Source organism: Prionailurus bengalensis, chromosome A3 (genome assembly GCF_016509475.1).
Source record: "Prionailurus bengalensis isolate Pbe53 chromosome A3, Fcat_Pben_1.1_paternal_pri, whole genome shotgun sequence".
Classification (NCBI taxonomy): domain Eukaryota; kingdom Metazoa; phylum Chordata; class Mammalia; order Carnivora; family Felidae; genus Prionailurus; species Prionailurus bengalensis.
This window is the reverse complement of record NC_057354.1, coordinates 114500547-114520823: the sequence shown is the minus strand read 5'-3', so window position 1 is coordinate 114520823 and position 20277 is coordinate 114500547. Positions and strand designations below refer to the sequence as shown.

The 20277-nt window shown below is 34.1% G+C and overlaps 1 protein-coding gene across 1 annotated transcript in view; it reads left to right on the top strand.

Moving 5' to 3' along the window:
• Positions 1–17266, top strand: part of YIPF4 (Yip1 domain family member 4) — a 30901-nt gene extending 13635 nt beyond the window's left edge. Inside the window, exons 2-6 of the mRNA XM_043553246.1 lie at positions 2251–2404; positions 4501–4672; positions 7834–7911; positions 11902–12015; positions 15725–17266. Of these exons, the coding sequence (XP_043409181.1) occupies positions 2251–2404; positions 4501–4672; positions 7834–7911; positions 11902–12015; positions 15725–15862 (656 nt within the window). The 3' untranslated portion in view covers positions 15863–17266. The remainder of the gene's footprint in view (positions 1–2250; positions 2405–4500; positions 4673–7833; positions 7912–11901; positions 12016–15724) is intronic.
• Positions 17267–20277: the final 3011 nt, after the last annotated feature.

Genomic DNA, 20277 nt, shown 5'->3' with positions numbered 1-20277 from the left:
AAATGGAATGAAAAATACTACAAAATCTTAAGCTAAAGGTGTCTTTTTGAGGTTCAGGCATCCATGCTATGACAGACTGCTAACCATATGACTCTTTATCAGAGTATTTCTTTGCACCATAATTTATATATCTTTTGTTTGTTTAGATTAAGAATTTTAAGTGCAGTCCTTTCTGGAGGCCAGGAAACAGTTGTCAAGGTCCTTTCCTGCCTCATACTCTAAAACCTTTAATGACGCTGCCATACTAATGACTTCCTGATCAAAATCTTCCTCTTGTTAAATCAAGAAAAGCATTCTTTGTACCTAGTGAAATGTAATTATAGTTAAATTATACCTCTTTGGAGTTTTTTTTTTTTTTTTTTTTTTTTTTTTTTTTTTACTTAGATTAAAACAAGCAGAAAGTAATTTCAGAGAATATTTTAATCACAAGAATCTATGATAGCATTTACAGGGACTATTTGTAAACTAAGTAGGGAAGGACAGTGAATACAAAAGGCCTTGCATTTTACTTATAGCTGAGTAAACTCCCTTATAAAAACTTTAGAATCATATACTGTTAAACCTGGAAAGAATGTATGTATGTATGTATGTATGTATGTATGTATTTATTTATTTATTTATTTTAGAGAAAGGGCGAACAAGCAGGAGAGAGGGGCAGAGGGAGAGAGAGAATCTTAAGATCTTTTTTTTTTTAATTTTTTAAATGTTTTTTTAATATATTTTTGAGACAGAGAGAGACAGAGCATGAGCAGGGGAGAGGCAGACACAGAATCCGAAGCAGGCTCCAGGCTCTGAGTTGTCAGCACAGAGCCTGATGTGGGGCTCGAACTCACAGACTGTGAGATCATGACCTGAGCTGAAGTCAGATGCTCAACCAACTGAGCCACCCAGGCGCCCCAAGATTATTTTCTAAAGTACCACTCCAGTCATGTGGCTTCTGGTTAACAGCATTGATGGTTGTTTAATAGTGCATATTGTCTGTGCCTACAGATTTTTTTTTTCTTAATTCCTGTATGACCTCAAGTCCTTTACTATTCTCATTTTTTCCCAACCAGAAAATGGGGCGTTTGTACAAGTGTGATTATCTGTAATCTCTAAGGCACAGTTGAAACTATGAATGGAATTTATTTTGTAAGGTCCATAACTGAATCTCTTCACTCCTTTTATTTTTTTAAAAATGATTTTTAAAATTTGTATTTATTTACTTAGAGCAGGCATGTACAGGTAGGGAAGAGAGAGAATCTCAAGCAGACTCCATGCTGTCATTGCAAAGCCTGATGTAGGGTTCAAACTTGTGAACTGTGAAATCATGGCCTGAGCTGAAATTAAGAGTTGGACTTACAACCGGCTAAGCCACCCAGGCACCCCTCTTCACTCCTTTTTAGAGCTGATCTAAAAACAAAACAAAACCAAAAAAAACCCAAAACACATTTATTGTTGCCCAAACTAAAGATGAATAACATGAATATATAAAGAAAAGAATTAGCTGAAATAGTGGGGATCTCTTACTAGTCAGATTTATCCAGAACCAAGCACTTAACATTAGCTATTTGGTGATTTAAATGAGAGGATGTATGAATAATACATAAAAATGTAGAGAAGAATCTGTAGTTTTCTTTAGCAAATTTTGTGTAAGGTTTTCTGTATATGTGTAATGCCTTTAGAAAGAATTTATATAATCACTTTGTTCTGAAGAACATAGTATATGTAATAATGAAAGGAATCGGAAATATCATATATTTTGTATATATCTTCCATATAAAGTTGTTACAATCCTAGATTTTTTTTTACCAGTCTAGCTAATTATTTAAAATCTTTTATGTTTTCACTTCTCTCATGTTTCATTTTCTTGTTGTAAAATAAAAGATGGTTTTTAGATTTTTATCAGCTATAAAATATGAGGATCGTATGTAATAGCAGATGTTCGTAGTTAGAGATCTTCATATGATAGTTATTTTAGGGGTGACTGGGTGGTTCAGTGGGTTAGGCATCCAACTCTTGGTTTCAACTCAGCTCATGATCTCACAGTTTAGGAGTTTAAGCCCTGCATTGGGCTCTGCACTGACAGTGTGGAGCCTGTTTGGGATTCTCTCTCCCAATCTCTCTGCCTTTCTCTCTCTCTCAAAAATAAAACAAATTTAAAACATTTTTAAAAAAATGATAAGTATTTTACTTGAATATGATGCTCTTGTTGGTTAAGATTCACACATTTTTACCTTGATTTATAATTTTGTCCTCTCTTCTCCTAAGATCTTAGTGGTTCGATAGCATCCCCAGATGTCAAATTAAACCTTGGTGGAGATTTTATTAAAGAATCTACAGCTACTACATTTCTGAGACAAAGAGGATATGGCTGGCTTTTGGAAGTGGAAGATGATGATCCTGAAGATAACAAGCCACTCTTGTATGTAGAAATAGTAATATGTATTTTTGACTTTTAGAACTATCCTGTGGGATTATTGTATTCTTTCATGTTATTTAAAGACAAATATGGAAAATCTTAACCTTTTTGATGTAAGGTTCTAGCTGTTTTTCAATTTTACTAATAATTAGAAATATTGAAATAATGGGAGAATATTTTTAACCTAATGAATGGCTAAAATTGAATGAATTATGGTTCTGTCTCTCTCACACACAAACACACACATGTATACTCCAAATGTTAGGGCTTACTTGGGCCTATAACTATCTCAAGTAAACATGCAGTTTAAGTAAAAAAGCAGGGTGCTTGCTGTGGAAATTCAGTTTAAGGCAAATTAAAACTTCCAAAAAGGTTATCACTCTAAAATCTTTCCCATATAGAAATTCTAGAGCTACCACTACAAGGACTACAGAGAGTCTTTCACTTTCTTCATGGTACTTGAAATTTTTTAAGTGATTATCATTTGCAAAAAAAGTAAAGAATTTAACAACTTGAGAAGGAACCTGTAGCTCTGTAAAATTGAGGCATTATCAAGTTAATCTCTGTAATTACTAGTAGATTAAGTGCTGAAACATTCTGTTTCTTAATATACCATATTTCATCAAATTTAAGACAATAGATTTTAAGATGCAGTTATTTTATGTTTATCAATAAGAAGGAAAAATTATGTAAGACAGTATAAAGCTAAGATATCCAAGGGCTGTCTTCTTAGTGTAAGAATAAATGAGAAAAAACCCACCACACATAAAGAGGCAGCAAGGATGTTTGCTTATCTCAAATTGGCAATGGGTGGGGTATTGGAAGAAAAATTTTCCCTGAGAATGGAAACCCCACACCACATCATATAGGATTGCAGTCTGAATTATTAATATAGTCAAGAAGGGCTCAAGCAGAAGATTTTAAAGTTGTCCCAAAGTAGTAGTTCCTCCAGTAGACTGGCAAATGGAAAGGAGGATCTTGGAAGCTCTTCGCTTCCCTCCAGGCTAAGGGAAGATACCAGCAATTGTGATAAGCATCCCAATTTTAGAGATGTTGAAATGTTGAAAATGTACTATCTTGGGAATGCAAGCTGGTGCAGCCACTCTGGAAAACAGTATGGAGGTTCCTCAAAAAACTAAAAATAGAACTACCCTGTGACCCAGCAATTGCACTACCTAGCATTTATCCAAGGGATACAGTTGTGTTGTCTCGAAGGGACACATGCATCCCCATGTTTATAGAAGCACCATCAATAATAGCCAAAGTATGGAAAGAGCCCAAATGTCCATCGATGGATGAATGGATAAAGAAGATTTGGTATATATATGTACAATGGAGTATTACTCAGCCATCAAAAAGGATGAAATCTTGCCATTTGCAACTATGTGGATGGAACTGGAGGGTGTTATGCTAAATGAAATTAGAGAAAGACAAAAATCATATGACTTCACTCATATGAGGACTTTAAGATACAAAACAGGGGCGCCTGAGTGGCTCAGTCGGTTAAGCGGCCAACATCGGCTCAGGTCATGATCTCGCAGTCCGTGAGTTTGAGCCCCACGTCGGGCTCTGTGCTGACAGCTCAGAGCCTGGAGCCTGTTTCAGATTCTGTGTCTTCTTCTCTCTGACCCTCCCCTGTTCATGCTCTGTCTCTCCCTGTCTCAGAAATAAATAAAATGTTAAAAAAAAAATTTAAAAAAAAGACAAAACAGATGAACACAAGGGAAGGGACACAAAAATAATATAAAAATAGGGAGGGGGACAAAACAGAAGAGACTCATAAATATGGAGAACAAACTGAGGGTTCCTGGAGGGGGGGGGGGATGGGCTAAATGGGTAAGAGGCAGTAAGGAATCTACTCCTGAAATCATTGTTGTGCTATATGCTAACTAATTTGGATGTAAAATTTAAAAAAGAAAAAATAAAATAAAATAAAATAAAATGTAATATCTGTGGAATCTGTGAAATACAGTACTTCAGATGTAATGCTTTGTTGACCTATGGAGACAACACCCTCATATTTAAACTTTTTTAAAATTATGTTGCAGCTGAGTATTTAGAAGTGTGTGTCTTTTAAGAACTTTTATTTTATATTATAGGGAGGAATTGGATATTGATCTAAAGGATATTTACTACAAAATCCGGTGTGTTCTGATGCCAATGCCATCACTTGGTTTTAATAGACAAGTGGTGAGAGACAATCCTGACTTTTGGGGCCCTCTGGCTGTTGTTCTTTTCTTTTCCATGATATCATTATATGGACAGTTTAGGGTAAGTATATCTTACTTTATACAAAATGAAATATTTTAAGAGGTTTGAAAGTAAAAATAGCCAAATATTAAGGGTAATGCTACGTTATGTTTGAGAAATGCTTTACTTATACCCATTATTTCTGTATTGTTCATCTCTAGAACTCTTCTTAATTAAATAAGCAGGGAGTACCTTAGATTAATGCTTTCCATACTTTTACATCATCATTCACATAGAAAGTATTAGTATTTGGCAACTGGGGTTAATAGATGGGACTACTCTCAGCTGAGCAGAAGTGAATAGTGACTAGAAGTGACCAAAGAGCTGCCCTTGCCTTTTATGATTTTCCCCGCGGGATGAAGGGTTTAAAACACAATACTCATAATGTGTTCTTACCTTTTATTCATTTTTTTAAATAAATATTTTAGGGGTACCTTGCTGGCTTTGTTGGTGGAACATGTGACTCTTGATCTTGGGGTCATAAGTTTGAGCCCCACATTGCCTAGAGTTTACTTGAAAAATTATTTTAATAAATAATGACAAGGATTCCAACAGTATTTGTTTTTATATAATACTTTGTTCTACTCTCGGGGGTTTTATCTTTATTATCAAAATACAACATACACACATCACTCCTTAATTCCTAGTTTAAGGCGTTAGAGGAATAAAAAATAACTTCATCACAAAATGATTCGGAAATGAATTCACTTCTCGTTGCTTCTATAACAAATTTCCACAAGTTTTGTGGTTTAAAACAGTAAAAATTTATGCTTTTATAGTTCTGGAAGTCAGAAATCCAAAATAAGTTCGAAGGAGCTAAGATTAAAATGTCAGCAGGGCTGGTCCTGTCTAGACTCCAGGGCACATTCTTTTGATTGCCTCTTCCCACTCCAGAGGCTGTCAGTGTTCCTTGATTTCTGACAGCATTACTACAATCTCTGTTATCATGGTCACATTAACTTCTTCTCTACAGTAGTCAAAACTCCCTCTGCCTCCTTTTATTAAGGACAGTTGTGATTACATTTAGTTCTCATCTGGATAATCCAGAATAATCTCCCAATAGCAAGATCCTTACTAATATTTACCTTAGATCAGTAGTTTATATCATGTATTCTGTTGGAAGTGTAAGGTGAATTGAAGAAGTTGAGTGGGGACGCTGGTCGACTACCTACCACTAATCATTCATCTAGAGCATCTCTAATTTTATCTATTTTGTATAATCTTTGATTTGAACAAAGGGTTTTATTTTTTTTTATTTTTTTTTAAACGTTTATTTTATTTTTGAGACAGAGAGAGACAGAGCATGAACGGGGGAGGGTCAGAGAGAGAGGGAGACACAGAATCTGAAACAGGCTCCAGGCTCTGAGCCATCAGCTCAGAGCCCGATGCAGGGCTCGAACTCACGGACCGCGAGATCATGACCTGAGCCGAAGTTGGCCACTTAACCAACTGAGCCACCCAGGCGCCCCTGAGCAAAGGGTTTTAAAGCTTAAAACAGATTACTACCTCCATATAATGTTGGTCAATTTGGTTTTGCCTGATATTTTCTCATGACTAGATTGGGGTCATAAATTTTTAGCAAGAATACTACTTTGTGCCCACCTCAGTATACTATCAAGGAGTATGTGATATGAGTATCTTTTTTTTTCAAGTTTTTGTATTTGGAGAGAGAGAGAGCATGTGAAAAGGGGAGGAGCAGAGAGAGAGAGGGGAAGAGAGAATCTCAAGCAGACGTCATGCTTTCAGTGCAGAGCCTGACGTGGGGTTCAGTCCCATGAACCATGAAGTCATGACTTGAGCTGAGATCAAAAGTCAGATGCTGAAACAACTGAGCCACTCAGGCACCACTTGATATATCTTATTACTGGTGCTATTAACATTGGTCGTTTGGTTAGGTGATGAGGTGGTGTGTGCCTAAATCCTCCACTGTAAAGTTGCTGTTTTCCCTTTTTTAAAAAAATAATTTTTTAAATGTTTTATTCATTTTTGAGAGAGAGAGCCCAGAGCATGAGCGGGGGAGGGGCAGAGACAGAGGGAGACATAGAATCCGAAGCATGCTCCAGGCTCCAAGCTGTCAGCACAGAGCCCAACATGGGGCCTGAACTCACGAACTGTGAGATTATAATCTCAGCCGAAGTCAGATGCTCAATTGACTGAGCCACCCAGGCGTCCCTACTTTTTTTAATTAATAAATATCTTGTAGACATACTTGATGACTATGCAGACATCGTGTTTCTCATCAAACGTTAGCCCACTAATTTTAGTATCTACAGATGGATCTTGCATGCAGCAATTATTACTTTTGTTTACTGAATGGTAGTTTTCTGTTTTCCTCATTCCTTCCACATGTGTTAATTGGTATTCTGTTTTTTTTTTTTTTTTTTTCTGGATTATCATCCAGTGCTATTGTCACTTATTTTATTGCTGAGGTTATCCCTGCTTTAGCCAATGAGAGCTTCTTTAGGTTAGCTTCTGTGTCCTTTAGACATATTCCCATCCTTTTTTTGAACATTTCCTTTCCTTCTAATTCTACAGAATGTTCTGGGCTTATCTTTTATCTTCCGTGCTCCATCCCTAGAATCAATTACTTATCAAAGGAATCCTCGTCCTTTTATTAGGGAATGATATTTAGAAACCAGGATCTGGGCAATAATTGTGCTTATTTTGCTTTTGGGGCTTCATTATCTCTAGAACCTCGAAGCAGATGAAACTTAGAAGTGGAGGCATGTATCATTATTATATTGTCTCAGGAGTTAAAATTGTCTGAAAGTCTTCCACATTCCATCACTTAGATACATATGTAATTAATGTAAATTTTAAAGACCTCCCAAGAAGATCTATAACTTCTTTTGGTAATGAATCTTCCTTGCAAGATGCTGTAAACCAGAGGTTTACAAAGTAAACACTTTGTTCTTTTTTTGCATTAATATTTTATAATAGATCTTGAAATACTGAGATTTCCTTAGGCAATTGAACATTGCTAAATTTTCAGTTTGGATGTAAAATTGTATTAACACATTGCATTCTTACTAGGTTTTGGAAGGATAACTGGGAATTCAAACTCTATAACCTGAAATTGGAAACACCAAGCTGTCTTGTATTAGAAGAGAATTGACTTCCTGGGAAATTAATCAATTTTTTGGTACAAAGTTATTAATTGCATGAATTTTTTTTCCCTTAAGGTGGTCTCATGGATTATAACTATTTGGATATTTGGTTCCCTAACAATTTTCTTACTGGCCAGAGTTCTTGGTGGAGAAGTAAGTGGTTAATTTTGAAAATAGCCTTTGTTTTTTATCATAAGCTTTATTTTTGGTATTGTAGATATCATCAGTAGCTATATATTCATCATAACTATTTCTTGTCGTGGAATTGCTTTTAAGTTATGCTACTTCCTTTAAGATGATCAGCATGTTAGTATTGTGCATGCTCAATAAATGTTACAAGAAAGGAAGATGAAAGAAAAGATCCCATACCACTCATAAGTAATTTACAGCTTTTCAGGGAAGCATATAATTTATTCTCTAGTACAGCAGTTCTCAAACTTTTTGGTCTCAGGTCCCAAAGAGATGTCTTTATGTGGGTTATATTTATCAGTACTTACCATGTTAGAAATTAAAATAAAAATTTTAAATATATATTTTTGTTCATTTAAAAGTAAAGCCAAATACATTTTAACATAAATAACATGTTTTGTAGCAAAAAATCTTTTTCAAAACAAAAAAGTGATGAGTGGCATTATTTTACATTTGTGTAAGTAGCTTTAATATCTGGCTTAGTGGAGGCTGGATTCTCCTATCTGCTTTCTGCATTCAGTCTGTTCTGATAACATTGTTTTGGTTAAAGTATATGAAAAAAATAAGGCCTTAAACAGATATTTAATTGGAAACGGAAGAGTTTTATTTTATGTATTTATTTTTAATAAATGTTTATTTTTGAGAGAGAGGGAAAGATGGTGAGTGGGGGAGATGCAGAGAAAGAGGGAGACATGGAATCCCAAGCAGGATCCACCCTGTCAGTGCAGAGCCTGATGTGGGGCTCGAACTCACAAACCGTGCGATCATGACCTGAGTCAAGATCCAGAGTCAGACACTGGCGCCCAGGAAAGGAAGAGTATTTTAGTAGCTTTTTCAGATGATTGTGGCTATTCTTCTCTGATCCTACACCTACGTTCAACAAGTAGTAGTTTCTTAAAGGTTTGTTGCAATAAGGAATCTCAAACCCTTTTAATGAACTTTTCATATTCTGTCTCATTAAAAGTCACTTTGGGTGAATCTTTTTACCCATGCGTGATCATTTGGAAAATACTGGTTCACTGGGTTTTGCTGATCTTCTAAATGTTGACACATCTTACTGTACACTAACAGAAAATCACATTCTTTAATATCACCTGTTAGAAAACTGTTAACCTTACAGTGGTAGACACAACTTTTCCAAAATTCTAATTTTTGCTTAAGGATAGAATTTTATCGGGGCACCTGCGTGGCTCAGTCAGTTAGGCATCTGACTCAGTTTTGGCTCAAGTCATGATCTCATAGTTCATGGGATCAAGCCCCGCATCAGGCTCTGCACTAACAGTGCAGAGCCTGCTTAGGATTCTTTTTCTCCCTCTCTTTGCCCCTCTCCTGCTCACGCTCTCTCTCTCTCTCAAAATAAATAAATAAAAATTAACAGGGAGGGGAAGAAGGAAGGGAAAGAAGGGAAGGGAAGAAGGAAAGGAAAGAAGGGAAGGGAAGAAAAGAATAGAAAAGAAAAGAAATGAAATTGTTTTGACCTTCCATTCTTCTGGAAGAGTTGCTGGGACCCTCAGGAGCCCATTAGCCACACCTTTAGAATTGCTACCCCATTAAATAAGACTTTGTGAATTACTTTAAACCTAGGAATTCTGACAGTTTATTCTTTTTTTTTTTTCCTAGTAGTTTATTCTGTGGAGAGAGTAAAGCAGAGGGGATGCCAGGCAGAGAAGTGATTCAGTGTACTAAATGAGATTGATTGCTAAATGTAGAGATCTTGAGCTCTTTTGTCACATTTGGTAGAAAGATCTGCCGTGTTACTTAGCTCTTGTTTATCTGCTTTCCAGCTTCCAAAATTATGTTGCTGTTGTCCCATCTTCTGTTCTTCTGTTTAAGCCTCTTTTTTGAAGAAAATTCTATTATTAATGAAATAAAACATTGTATTTTGTGATATAGAATATATAGTTATCTATATACCATGCAGGCCACAAAGAATTATATGAAAATACCATCATTCATAAAGTGTCACAACTGACAATTACTATAAAGATGAGGAAATAACTTTCATCAAACTTTATTTTCTCCAAAACTATACAGTTATCTTATACAAAATAATACTTTGATTCTTGTAAATGGCTTTTTTGTCATTACACTTATTCTCTTTATTTCATGTGTCTGATCTAAACTTACAGAGTTTAGGATCAGACTTTTGTTGCTGGTTCTTTTGATAGTGTTATTTTTTTTTCCTGTTTTATTCATGATTTCATATATACATTGGGGCTTACATTACTGACAATAGTGTAAGGTATGTGAGTAATGAGAATGAACTTGATCTGCATTATCTGTATTCTGAGAATGCTCAGGGGTTTCATCCAGAGCTCACTGAGCCTTTAGTTATCACTTCTTGTGGTGAGTGCTGAGGTGTGCCTTCATATTTATACATTTTTAATGTGTCACTTAGGGATCAGTTCTCCTTTCCCTAGTGAGCAACCTATATGGCCTCTATGTATTTTTCTGCTACTTAGTTTCTCCCAGGCATGTGCAGTGTTCTCAAAATGCATGATCATTTTGTGGTTTAGTTTCCATTTTTTATGCCTCTTTAAAAAAAAAGTTGTTCCCCTTTTAGTATAGTTTCAAGAGGGAATGATACTAGATATATGTGCTCAATCCATTATCTTAACCTAAAACCCTTAAATAAATTTAGAATAACATTTATCTGTGAAATTTTTCACTCTGCATATGGAAATATAAAATAATTCTAATGGAGATTTAAAATTATATTTGTTCACATATTATTTGTTATGTTTTAACACAATGCCATGTAATATTTATATGAAAAAAGATATCACTAAATGCTTTGATAATTTGGAATTGTTGATGTAGGAGTTAAGAGACCTGGATCTTAATTTGAACTCTTTTCTCCTACCAACTTTGCTTTCCTGAACAAAGCACTTTGTCTCTCTAAAAATCAGTTTCTTCATAATGGAGGCAGTAATACCTACTTAAAGGATTGTTGCTGCATTTGATCTGTCTTGATCTATCATAGAGCTTGACACACAGTAGCCACTAAAAAATATTTTTTCCTTCAGTCTCTTCTTCCTGCCCTCCCTTCCCTTTTAGTCTGCAATTACCACATGTAGCTTTCTAGACCTTGAATTTTTTGCTTGAATTAAGATGGTTGTGATCCCTTTAAGTAATCCTTCTGGGGTGCCTGGGTGAGTTAAACCTCCAACTCTTGATTTTGGCTTAGGTCATGATCTCATGGTTTGTGGGTCCCAGCCCCACATTGGGCTGCTGTACAGACAGCAGAACCTGCTTGGGATTCTCTGTCTCCCTCTCTCTATGCCTTTCCCTGCTTGTGCTCTCTCTCTCTCTCTCAAAATAAATGAATAAAAAAATTTAAAATAAAAATAATCCTTCTACAACTTTAAGGAAAGTAGTGACAAAGTATACTGTAGTTGTAGTGAAGATAATTGGATATATAAGTCTCAAAAGAGAGAAGGCTTGAAATGTAGATTTGGGTATCAGAAAATTGATGATAATTGAAACAGTAGTAGATTGATAAGACTGTAGGAACATAGTGGGTTATATGATAATTTGAAATATAAGGCATATGATACTTCATGATTTCTTTTTTTTTTTAAGATTTATCTTTTTAGAAAGAGAGCACGAGCTGGGGAGGAAAGGGTTGGGGGCAGGGGGAGAGAGAGAGAGAGAGAAGAGAGGAGAGAGAGAGAGAGAGAGAGAGAGAGAGAGAGATATTCCTAAGCAGCCTCCACATTCAGCGCAGAGCCCAGTGTAGGGTGTGATCCCATGACTCTGGGATTATGACTTGAGCGGAAATCAAGAGTCAGGTGCTCAGCCAACTGAACCACCCAGATGCCCTGAATACTTGTTGATTTCTTCTTAAATCTCACATTTATGAAAGTACAACAATAAATATGTGATGTTCAATAGTAATTAAAATAATTTACCTTGATTTCTATGATATTTATTTAAAATTTTGAAAATTCACAGGTTGCATATGGCCAAGTTCTTGGAGTTATAGGATATTCACTACTTCCTCTCATTGTTATAGCCCCTATACTTCTGGTGGTTGGATCATTTGAAGTGGTATCTACACTTATAAAAGTAAGTAGTGTATATCATAAAAATTAACTATTTTCCAATAACAAAAGTATACTAGTTCTCTGCCTCAGAATATTGTAGTCTGTACCTATCAAACATTTGTGTTTGGAACAGTGATCTTAGTCATTGATTGTGTTTCTTTTATTTTCTCATTTTAATCACCAGAAATTATAATGTATGTCTAGAGAGGAGTAAAGAACAAAGAGCAAATCAGGGTACAGGATATTACACTCAGATAAATTTTTTATTAAAAAAAAATTTTTTTTTTAACGTTTATTTATTTTTGAGACAGAGAGAGACAAAGCATGAACAGGGGAGGGGCAGAGAGAGAGGGAGACACAGAATCTGAAACAGGCTCCAGGCTCTGAGCTGTCAGCACAGAGCCCGACGTGGGGCTCGAACTCATGGACCGTGAGATCATAACCTGAGCTGAAGTCAGACGCTTAACCGACCAAGCCACCCAGGCACCCCTCAGATAAATTTTTTAATGTTGAATTTTTCTTCTCTGTGTTTGTTTGTTTGTTTGTTTTTGGTCTTTTCCATAACCTTTATTTATTTTTATTTATTTTTATTTATTGTTTAATTTACATCCAAGTTAGTTAGCATATGGTGCAACAATGATTTCAGGAGTAGATTCCTTAATGCCCCTTACCAATTTAGACCATCCTCTCTCCTGCAATCCCTCCAGCAACCCTCTGTTCTCTGTATTTGAGTCTTTTATGTTTTGTGTCCCTCCCTGTTTTTATATTATTTTTGCTTCCCTTCCCTTATGCTCATCTGTTTTGTATCTTAAATTCCTCATATGAGTGAGGTCCTACAATATTTGTGTTTCTCTGACTAATTTTACTTCGCATAATACCCTCTAGTTCCATCCCCGTAGCTGCAAATGCCTCTTCTCTGTGTTTATAATACAACTTCATAGGACTTAGATTTTGTGGATGACTTATATTTAAGATTTTACCAGACATTTATTTAATAACTGGTACTCCTATTTGAATAATAACTCCCTTATCAAATATGAAAGACATGGTTGTAATAAATTGGCTTTTCTATGTTGCAGAGATCAGCACTTCTTTATGCTGTGTTAAATTTACATTAACATAAATGCATCTTAAACATTTACGGATAATATTAAGTATTAATAAGTAGTAAGATAACCTAAATTTTGAATAACTTTGGGAAATAAATGCTTAGCACATGTATTTATATTACACAATGAATGTAATTTTTTTTCTTTATGAGAAAATATAGAACTTTTATCTTTTTTTTTTAATGTTTATTTTTGAGAGAATGTGAGCAGGGGCAGAGGAGGGGCAGAGAGCCACTTGAAGTGGGCTCCAGTCTCCGTGCTGTCAGCACAGAGCCTGTTGCGGGGCTTGAATTCAATGAACCGTGAGATTGTGACCTGAGCCGAAGTCAGACGCTTAACTGACTGAGCCACCTAGGTGCCCCAAAAATACAGAACTTCTTAAGACTACCACTTTCAGAACTGCCATTATGTAGCCTTCACATTAAAGTATTTGTTTTTAAGTACAGCCAATTAATTTTTATGACATTTGGTTTTATTTAAAGTCCCTTACTAATTCTAATATATGGGAGAAAAGATTCCTTTTAGAATTGGTTAACTACAGGGTAATAATGAGATATAAGTATTAGGTATTGAGAAGAGTAGAGATTTTGGAACCAGTTAGTTCTAAATTCGAATTCTGGTTCTTCCACTTATTTGCTACCCGCTTGGGGCGATACCTTTTCTTATCCTCCTCTGCAAATTGGGAATCTTGACAACTGTTTTTTAGGGTTCATTATCAAAATGGTAAAGTATTTATGCTTGGCACAGAGAAGACACTCAATTAGTAGTTGTTATTACAAATATTATAAAAGAATATTTTGAGAACATCTTTGTATATTAGAACTACTTGATCACTTTAGAGACCAAGTACCAGATCATTCTTCTCTCTGCCTTCTAATCCTGAAATCTTTTTTTTTTAATTGGCATTATCAGCACTTAATTTAAAAGTCTTACAGTACAGAAGCTAGCTCCATTGCTGACATGTAATTATCTAGCTTTAGTGAACATACCACTTTATTGAATCATTCAGGATCTTTCTTGTTTGTGTGTTGTTTTAACTTGGGTTAAAGCCTGTTTGAATACTTCTAAGACTACTCCCAAAATTGCTAAAACTGTGTGTCTTCTGGTCACTTTTAGTAATCAAGTTCAATTGAAAGTTGGTGTTTAGCATTCTTTATGCAATTTATGAATGTATTATTATGAACCAGAAAGTCTTTTGTCATTAAAATTTTAGGATACAATTGTTTTAAACTTCAGATTTTTCTTTCCCCAGTTTTTTTTTCCTAATTGTTTAATCTTCTGTTTGTAATGAGCCATTGTATGTTTGTTTCCAAGTCCAAGATTTATGGAGAAATATGTTGCAAAACTCTTATCATTGAAATCTCATTAGAATACAGTTTAATCTACAAGCATTATTTTTTTAACATTAAATCTCTGTAATTCTTACCAATCTTTAACTATTTACTTATAACAAAAAAAAAATGTATGACATACAAATGCAATTTGATCATAATCTTATTTCATATATTTCCCTATACTTTTCTGAAAGTCTAAAATATTTTGTAGCTTTTTGTTTTAGTTTAAAAAGAACAGTAGAAAACCGGACCATCTCAAATACATTTTCAGACTGTCGGTATTTATTTTTGACCTCTCTACCAGTGGTTCTCAAGGACGATTTTGCCTCCCAAGGACATTTGGCAATGTCTGGAGACATACGGGGTGTCACAAACGATGTTGGGAGTGGAATCTTACTAGTATGTCATGGGTCGAGGGCAGGGATTCTGCTAAAAATCCTGTCATGCACAGGTCAGCTTCCCATAACAATTATCCAGCTCCAAAATGTCAGTAGTACAAGGCTGAGATATCCTGCCCTGTGCCAAGTCCTTTTCTGTCATAGTTTCTCTGATTTCTACCCTTGAAGTTCTTCCTTTAATTTTATTCTATAAAATGCCATTTGCAACTACACCAGTAAGTGTTCTATAAGTTTCCAGTGGAAATAACTTAAAATTTGGTACACGTATAATCTGAAAACCACAGTACATTGTATTTAATTAAACTCTTGACCAAACTGTTATTTTTTTCTCCTTTTTATTTAACCCCATACTTTTACCTATTTCTGGGAAAATGCTGTTCTATTTCATAAACATTGTGTAAAATTTTCACTTAGTCTGTTTTCCTACTTCTTAGAAGAAAAAACAGGAAAAAGTTTACTTTATAATGAAATTAATTTTCTTTCAGCACATTTCTTTCAGTTGGCCAAATTTCTTTCAGTTAGCCAAAACTTGCCTTATCTTAAATCACCAGGGACACTGTTAAAAAGACTAATTAACAAAACCCTTCCCTGATTTTGATTTAGCAAGCTAGAGTGAATCCCCGGATTCTCTTTTTAATAGGCACTCCAAGTCATTCCTAGGATTAGACAAGTGTGATAACAAAAGGCTTCATTTGCATACGTCAAGGAACAAAGCAAGGATAAACATTCTTAATAATAATCTTAAACATTAAGTTTTACTGTTTACCACAATTGGTTGTCAGGGTTGTTTTAAGAAACTATTGTGAATGTTATTTTACTGTCTGATACCCAGAATGTTAATTGACTTGCTAATATGCTGCCTTTTGTCTTTTTTGTTTGTTTTTTTAAAGCTGTTTGGTGTGTTTTGGGCTGCCTACAGTGCTGCTTCATTGTTAGTGGGTGAAGAATTCAAGACCAAAAAGCCTCTCCTGATTTATCCAATCTTTTTACTATACATTTATTTTTTGTCCTTATATACTGGGGTGTGATCTAAGTCATATATGAGTAGAAAAAGACATGTTACATTTGTGTGTGTAGGCTGGGAACTCTTGCTAAGGGGATTGAAGAAATCCTGTTGCTGGTAAAATTTTACATGTTCCACATGTAAAGGCAGGTTGAAAGTCTTTTTAAAACAACATTTTTTTGTATTTAATTATTTGCAGTTATCTGGATTTTTTTTTTTTTTGGTCAGAATTCTGAATTCTGTTTGATTCTTCATATTCCAGTGAATAAAATTTAAAAGCATTGTGTTTTTAAGATTGTGTCAATATTCACCTAAAAACTTGTGCCAAAAGCACCTGGAATGGTAATTATATTTCATTCAAAGGGTAAATATGGCAGCATCCTAATAATCTAAAAGCGCAATTTTTTCTTTGAAGGGTTTTCTCCTGCATTGCAGATCCTGTAGATATATATTTATATTTATACGTATATATTTATGAAATTATTCTTTTTATTCACAAAATATATTTCTGAATAGCCTAAAAATTGAGATATTTTCAATCTGATGCTTAACCTTTCTTTAATTTGGCCATTAATCTTTTATTTATAAATTCAGATTTGTTTTTTGAATTGTGTATAATTTTAAAAATCTCATACATGCTTCAGTATGTCCTTGTTAAGAGTCCTAATAACAACTAAAACTAATTTTTTAACAGTTGCTGCTGTAGATTTGGTTTGCTTGGGTATGCTTTGAAAAACTATTTTTGAATGCCTAAATATCTGATTTCAATTTATGTTTATCTTTCTGACCAAAGGAGCAGGAGGTATAATGGATATGGCATTATTAAAATTGTCAATATGTAGAGAAATAGTAATATTTATAGCATCAGAAATATTTTTAAGTGGTACTCCTAAGTCATAAAAGTTGCTGGAAAGAGACCTTTAAAATCTTGTGGTCTTGAATAATGTTATATGAAGTAGAAAAAAATAAAATGCTTCCCAGCTGTGTGTTTTGTTTTATAACACCTTGTCCTGTATTACTAAACAAGTATCAGGTACTCTAACAAATGTACAATATTTGCTAAGGGAAATATTAAGAAATTTTAGTGAAATTTTTGTTGCAAATTATTTCATATACCCTGGTGTATACTTTAGTTAATATAACTTTGTAAAGTAGATTAAATATTTTATTTATGTCCATAAAACAGCAAATGCCTGGTAACTATCAGCAAATTATATTATCCTTTCTGGTCTCAGCTGGAAGAGTTAACTGCTGTCCTCAATATGATACCATTCCTTTAACAACTTTATGCATCAGGAAATATCTAGCAACTCTGAAGCAAGTCTTCACAGTACCAAACCCATCTCTCCTCCTTTCACTAAAAAAGAAAGGGAAAAAAAAAAAAGGAAAAATTTATTTTAAGCTACAGGAAAAGGGTGGAGCTATCTTTGAGCCAGAATAATGTGAAGATTACATATGCTAATTTTTAAAAACAAGCTTAGGACAATAGATTGAAGCACCAGAGGGACAGAATTTCTGGAACCTAAAATAATATGAAGTTGTGAGGAAGGATCAATAGCTACAGAAGTAGCAACTGTAAAATACACATTTGTCACACATAAGAAATTCCTGAGGTCACTACTTTGTTACAGTCAATTATTATATTTGATATTCATAGTGTTGACCCTGAATCTTCCCCCAAGAAGTTTGGGGGTTGGTCCCAGGGGGTAGAATTTTACTAAGCAGTACATTAAACCATTTTGGGACCCATTCTATCAAAAACTGGTTTAATTTTTTTAACCTATCAGTTCTTTAAGATGTGAATGAAAAGTTTACATATTGTATTGTGTTTATTCCCTAATGATGAAGATAAAATGAGGTATTGATGTTCTAAAAAGGTGTTTAAAAATAACAACATTTAATCATGAGAACTTCCGCTCTTTAGGGTATATGTAGGTACTATTTATCATGTTTCAAGATCAACCAACATACTCATGGGCTAATGAGCAAAGTAGTTAAAACAGATTGTCAGTTTGGAAATGTAATTTGTAAATTTGTACAAGAGACATTACTGCTAACAATGATAAGCTGACCGTGATAATGTCCTTTCCTTGAATTTTTATATAATAATATTTTCTAAGTCATACTGATTTTAAATCATGATTCCAACTTAATTATTAGTTCATTAGTATTTTTAAAACAGAACTCGCCAGATAGTCTCTTCTAGTTGTGTGTGTGCGCGTGTGTGTGTTTTCAGTTGTAGCAATTGTCATGAATGTTAATCCTCAAAAGGAGAATTATGAGTAAATTATATTTACTTATATTTCAAATTGATTGTAAAATAATTGAAATTTGGATTAAAAATCAAAATCTCTTTATAATTTTCATTGTATTAGAAAACAGTTTAGGAAGATTTGTAAAGTTTTATGAACCATTATTAAACTTGCTTATTTCCAAGGTCTATAAGACAGTTTTATATAATGGTGTGTGTTTCCAAAAATTCCCCAAATATTAAAATGCTAATATAGAGTTCTAAATTAGTGAAAATTCGCATTGACTGAAAATAATGAGGTAGATATTTTTGTTTATTGTTTAAAATTCAGTCAATTTATTTTTTAAAATTACATTGTACTTAAACATTGAATAAAATAATGCTTCTACAACCTAATAAAAACAGAATATTTTTCATATTGAGCAAAACTAATTGAATATTTTAAGATGATTGTTATTTATTTATCTTTTACATTTTTATGCATATTTTAGCCAGTTTTAGGCTTTAGGAAATTGTGACACATTTTTAAGTTTTGTTATAATGTCTTCCATGCAATTCTTTTTTTTTTTTTTCTTCTTTTTTTATAGTGAACAAGTTGGGTTTTTTGTTTTGTTCTTTGCAGCAAAGGATGACAACACACGTCATAGGCTTGTATTAATGTAATTCTTTCTGGTTGCATGGCATGGCAGTCTGAAATAAGTCTTGATAGAACTAAAAATCACCCTCAGCGATTCTCTGCTCTGATAACATAAAATAATAGTGTTATTTTATTTTATTTATTTATTTATTTTTTTGAGACAGAGCATGAGCAGGGGAGGGGCAGAGAGAGAGGGAGACACAGAATCTGAAGCAGGCTCCGGGCTCTGAGCCTTCAGCACAGAGACTGACATGGGGCTCGAACTCACGGACTGTGAGATCATGACCTGAGCTGAAGTCAGACGCTTAACCAATTGAGCTACCCAGGCGCCCCAAAATAATAGTGTTTTGTCACCACCTTTCATAAATGGTTCTTGAAGGGAACCCTTTTGTTAACATCTTCCCTTTCACTACATTTTAATTTCCCTTTAGAAACTGAATTACAGATGCTTTATTTCTCATTTGTGTACTTTCCTAACAGTAGTCTGTATGTTTGAGAATCTGTTGCCACTTTGTAAATAAATCCCAAAATAAGATTTTGACCTTAATAATGCTAGACAGTCTTCTATCTCTGAACTTCAAATCATGATATCTTCTGAAGAAAGTTCCACTTGTGATTATATTTTCTTTGTAACAAACTGGTATACATTTTAGACCCTACCTTTTCTCTATGGAGTGTAGTGGTCTGAAATTCAGAAATGAGAATATTCCCTGTTGAAGGCATATTATTAAGCATGAAGCTTAAGGTTAGATTTCTCATTTGAAATTCTTTTGATATGCTGAGGTTGCATCTTGCAGGTTAATTAAAGGAAAGAATGTCAGGATGATTAAGATGGCATCAGTAAAATAATACCCAATTTTTCATTTTTGTGTTGGTAGTAACCGTAGTTTCAACTTTTCTTATTTTATGCAAAATATCCATGCGTTTTTACTTTGAAAATATGTGTAGTTTGCAAGTGCTTGAAAAAAATTCCTTAAACATCCCTTGTAGCTAGTTCAGTGGTATATTTGTGCTATCACTGAGATTTTTTAAAAGTTAGATATTGGTATGAAAAAATATTTTTATAAAGTATTTTGAACTTGTAATTAGAGCATGTGAAGGTTATTAGTATAGTAGAGAAGTAAACTTTGCTATTTGTAATAATTTTCTTAACTCTCGGAATATAAGTAAATTAGGTTTATCGAGAACAGATACCTTGGTTTTTCTATAATAGTTGCCAGTGAGCAATTTTTATCAAATACAAGTGGATTGCTGCTATGCACATAATAAGTCCTCGTTGTTGAAGGTAAATGATTGAAACTATGTATTTTTGCTTGATTTTATAATGACCCTACTCACTTTTGTGGTATTAATCAGTTGCTATGTGAAGTATTACTTAAATAGGATGCACCATTTGATAAGGAAACACTCCATATGTTTTGTAATCCTTATACAGAATTATTTTCTCTTAACTCTTATTCATGATGATGGGCCTAGGTGCTAAGTCCCTCATATTCAATCTTCTTTGCCCCATGGGACTTAGGAAAATCTTTTGCCTAATAAAAATTTATTT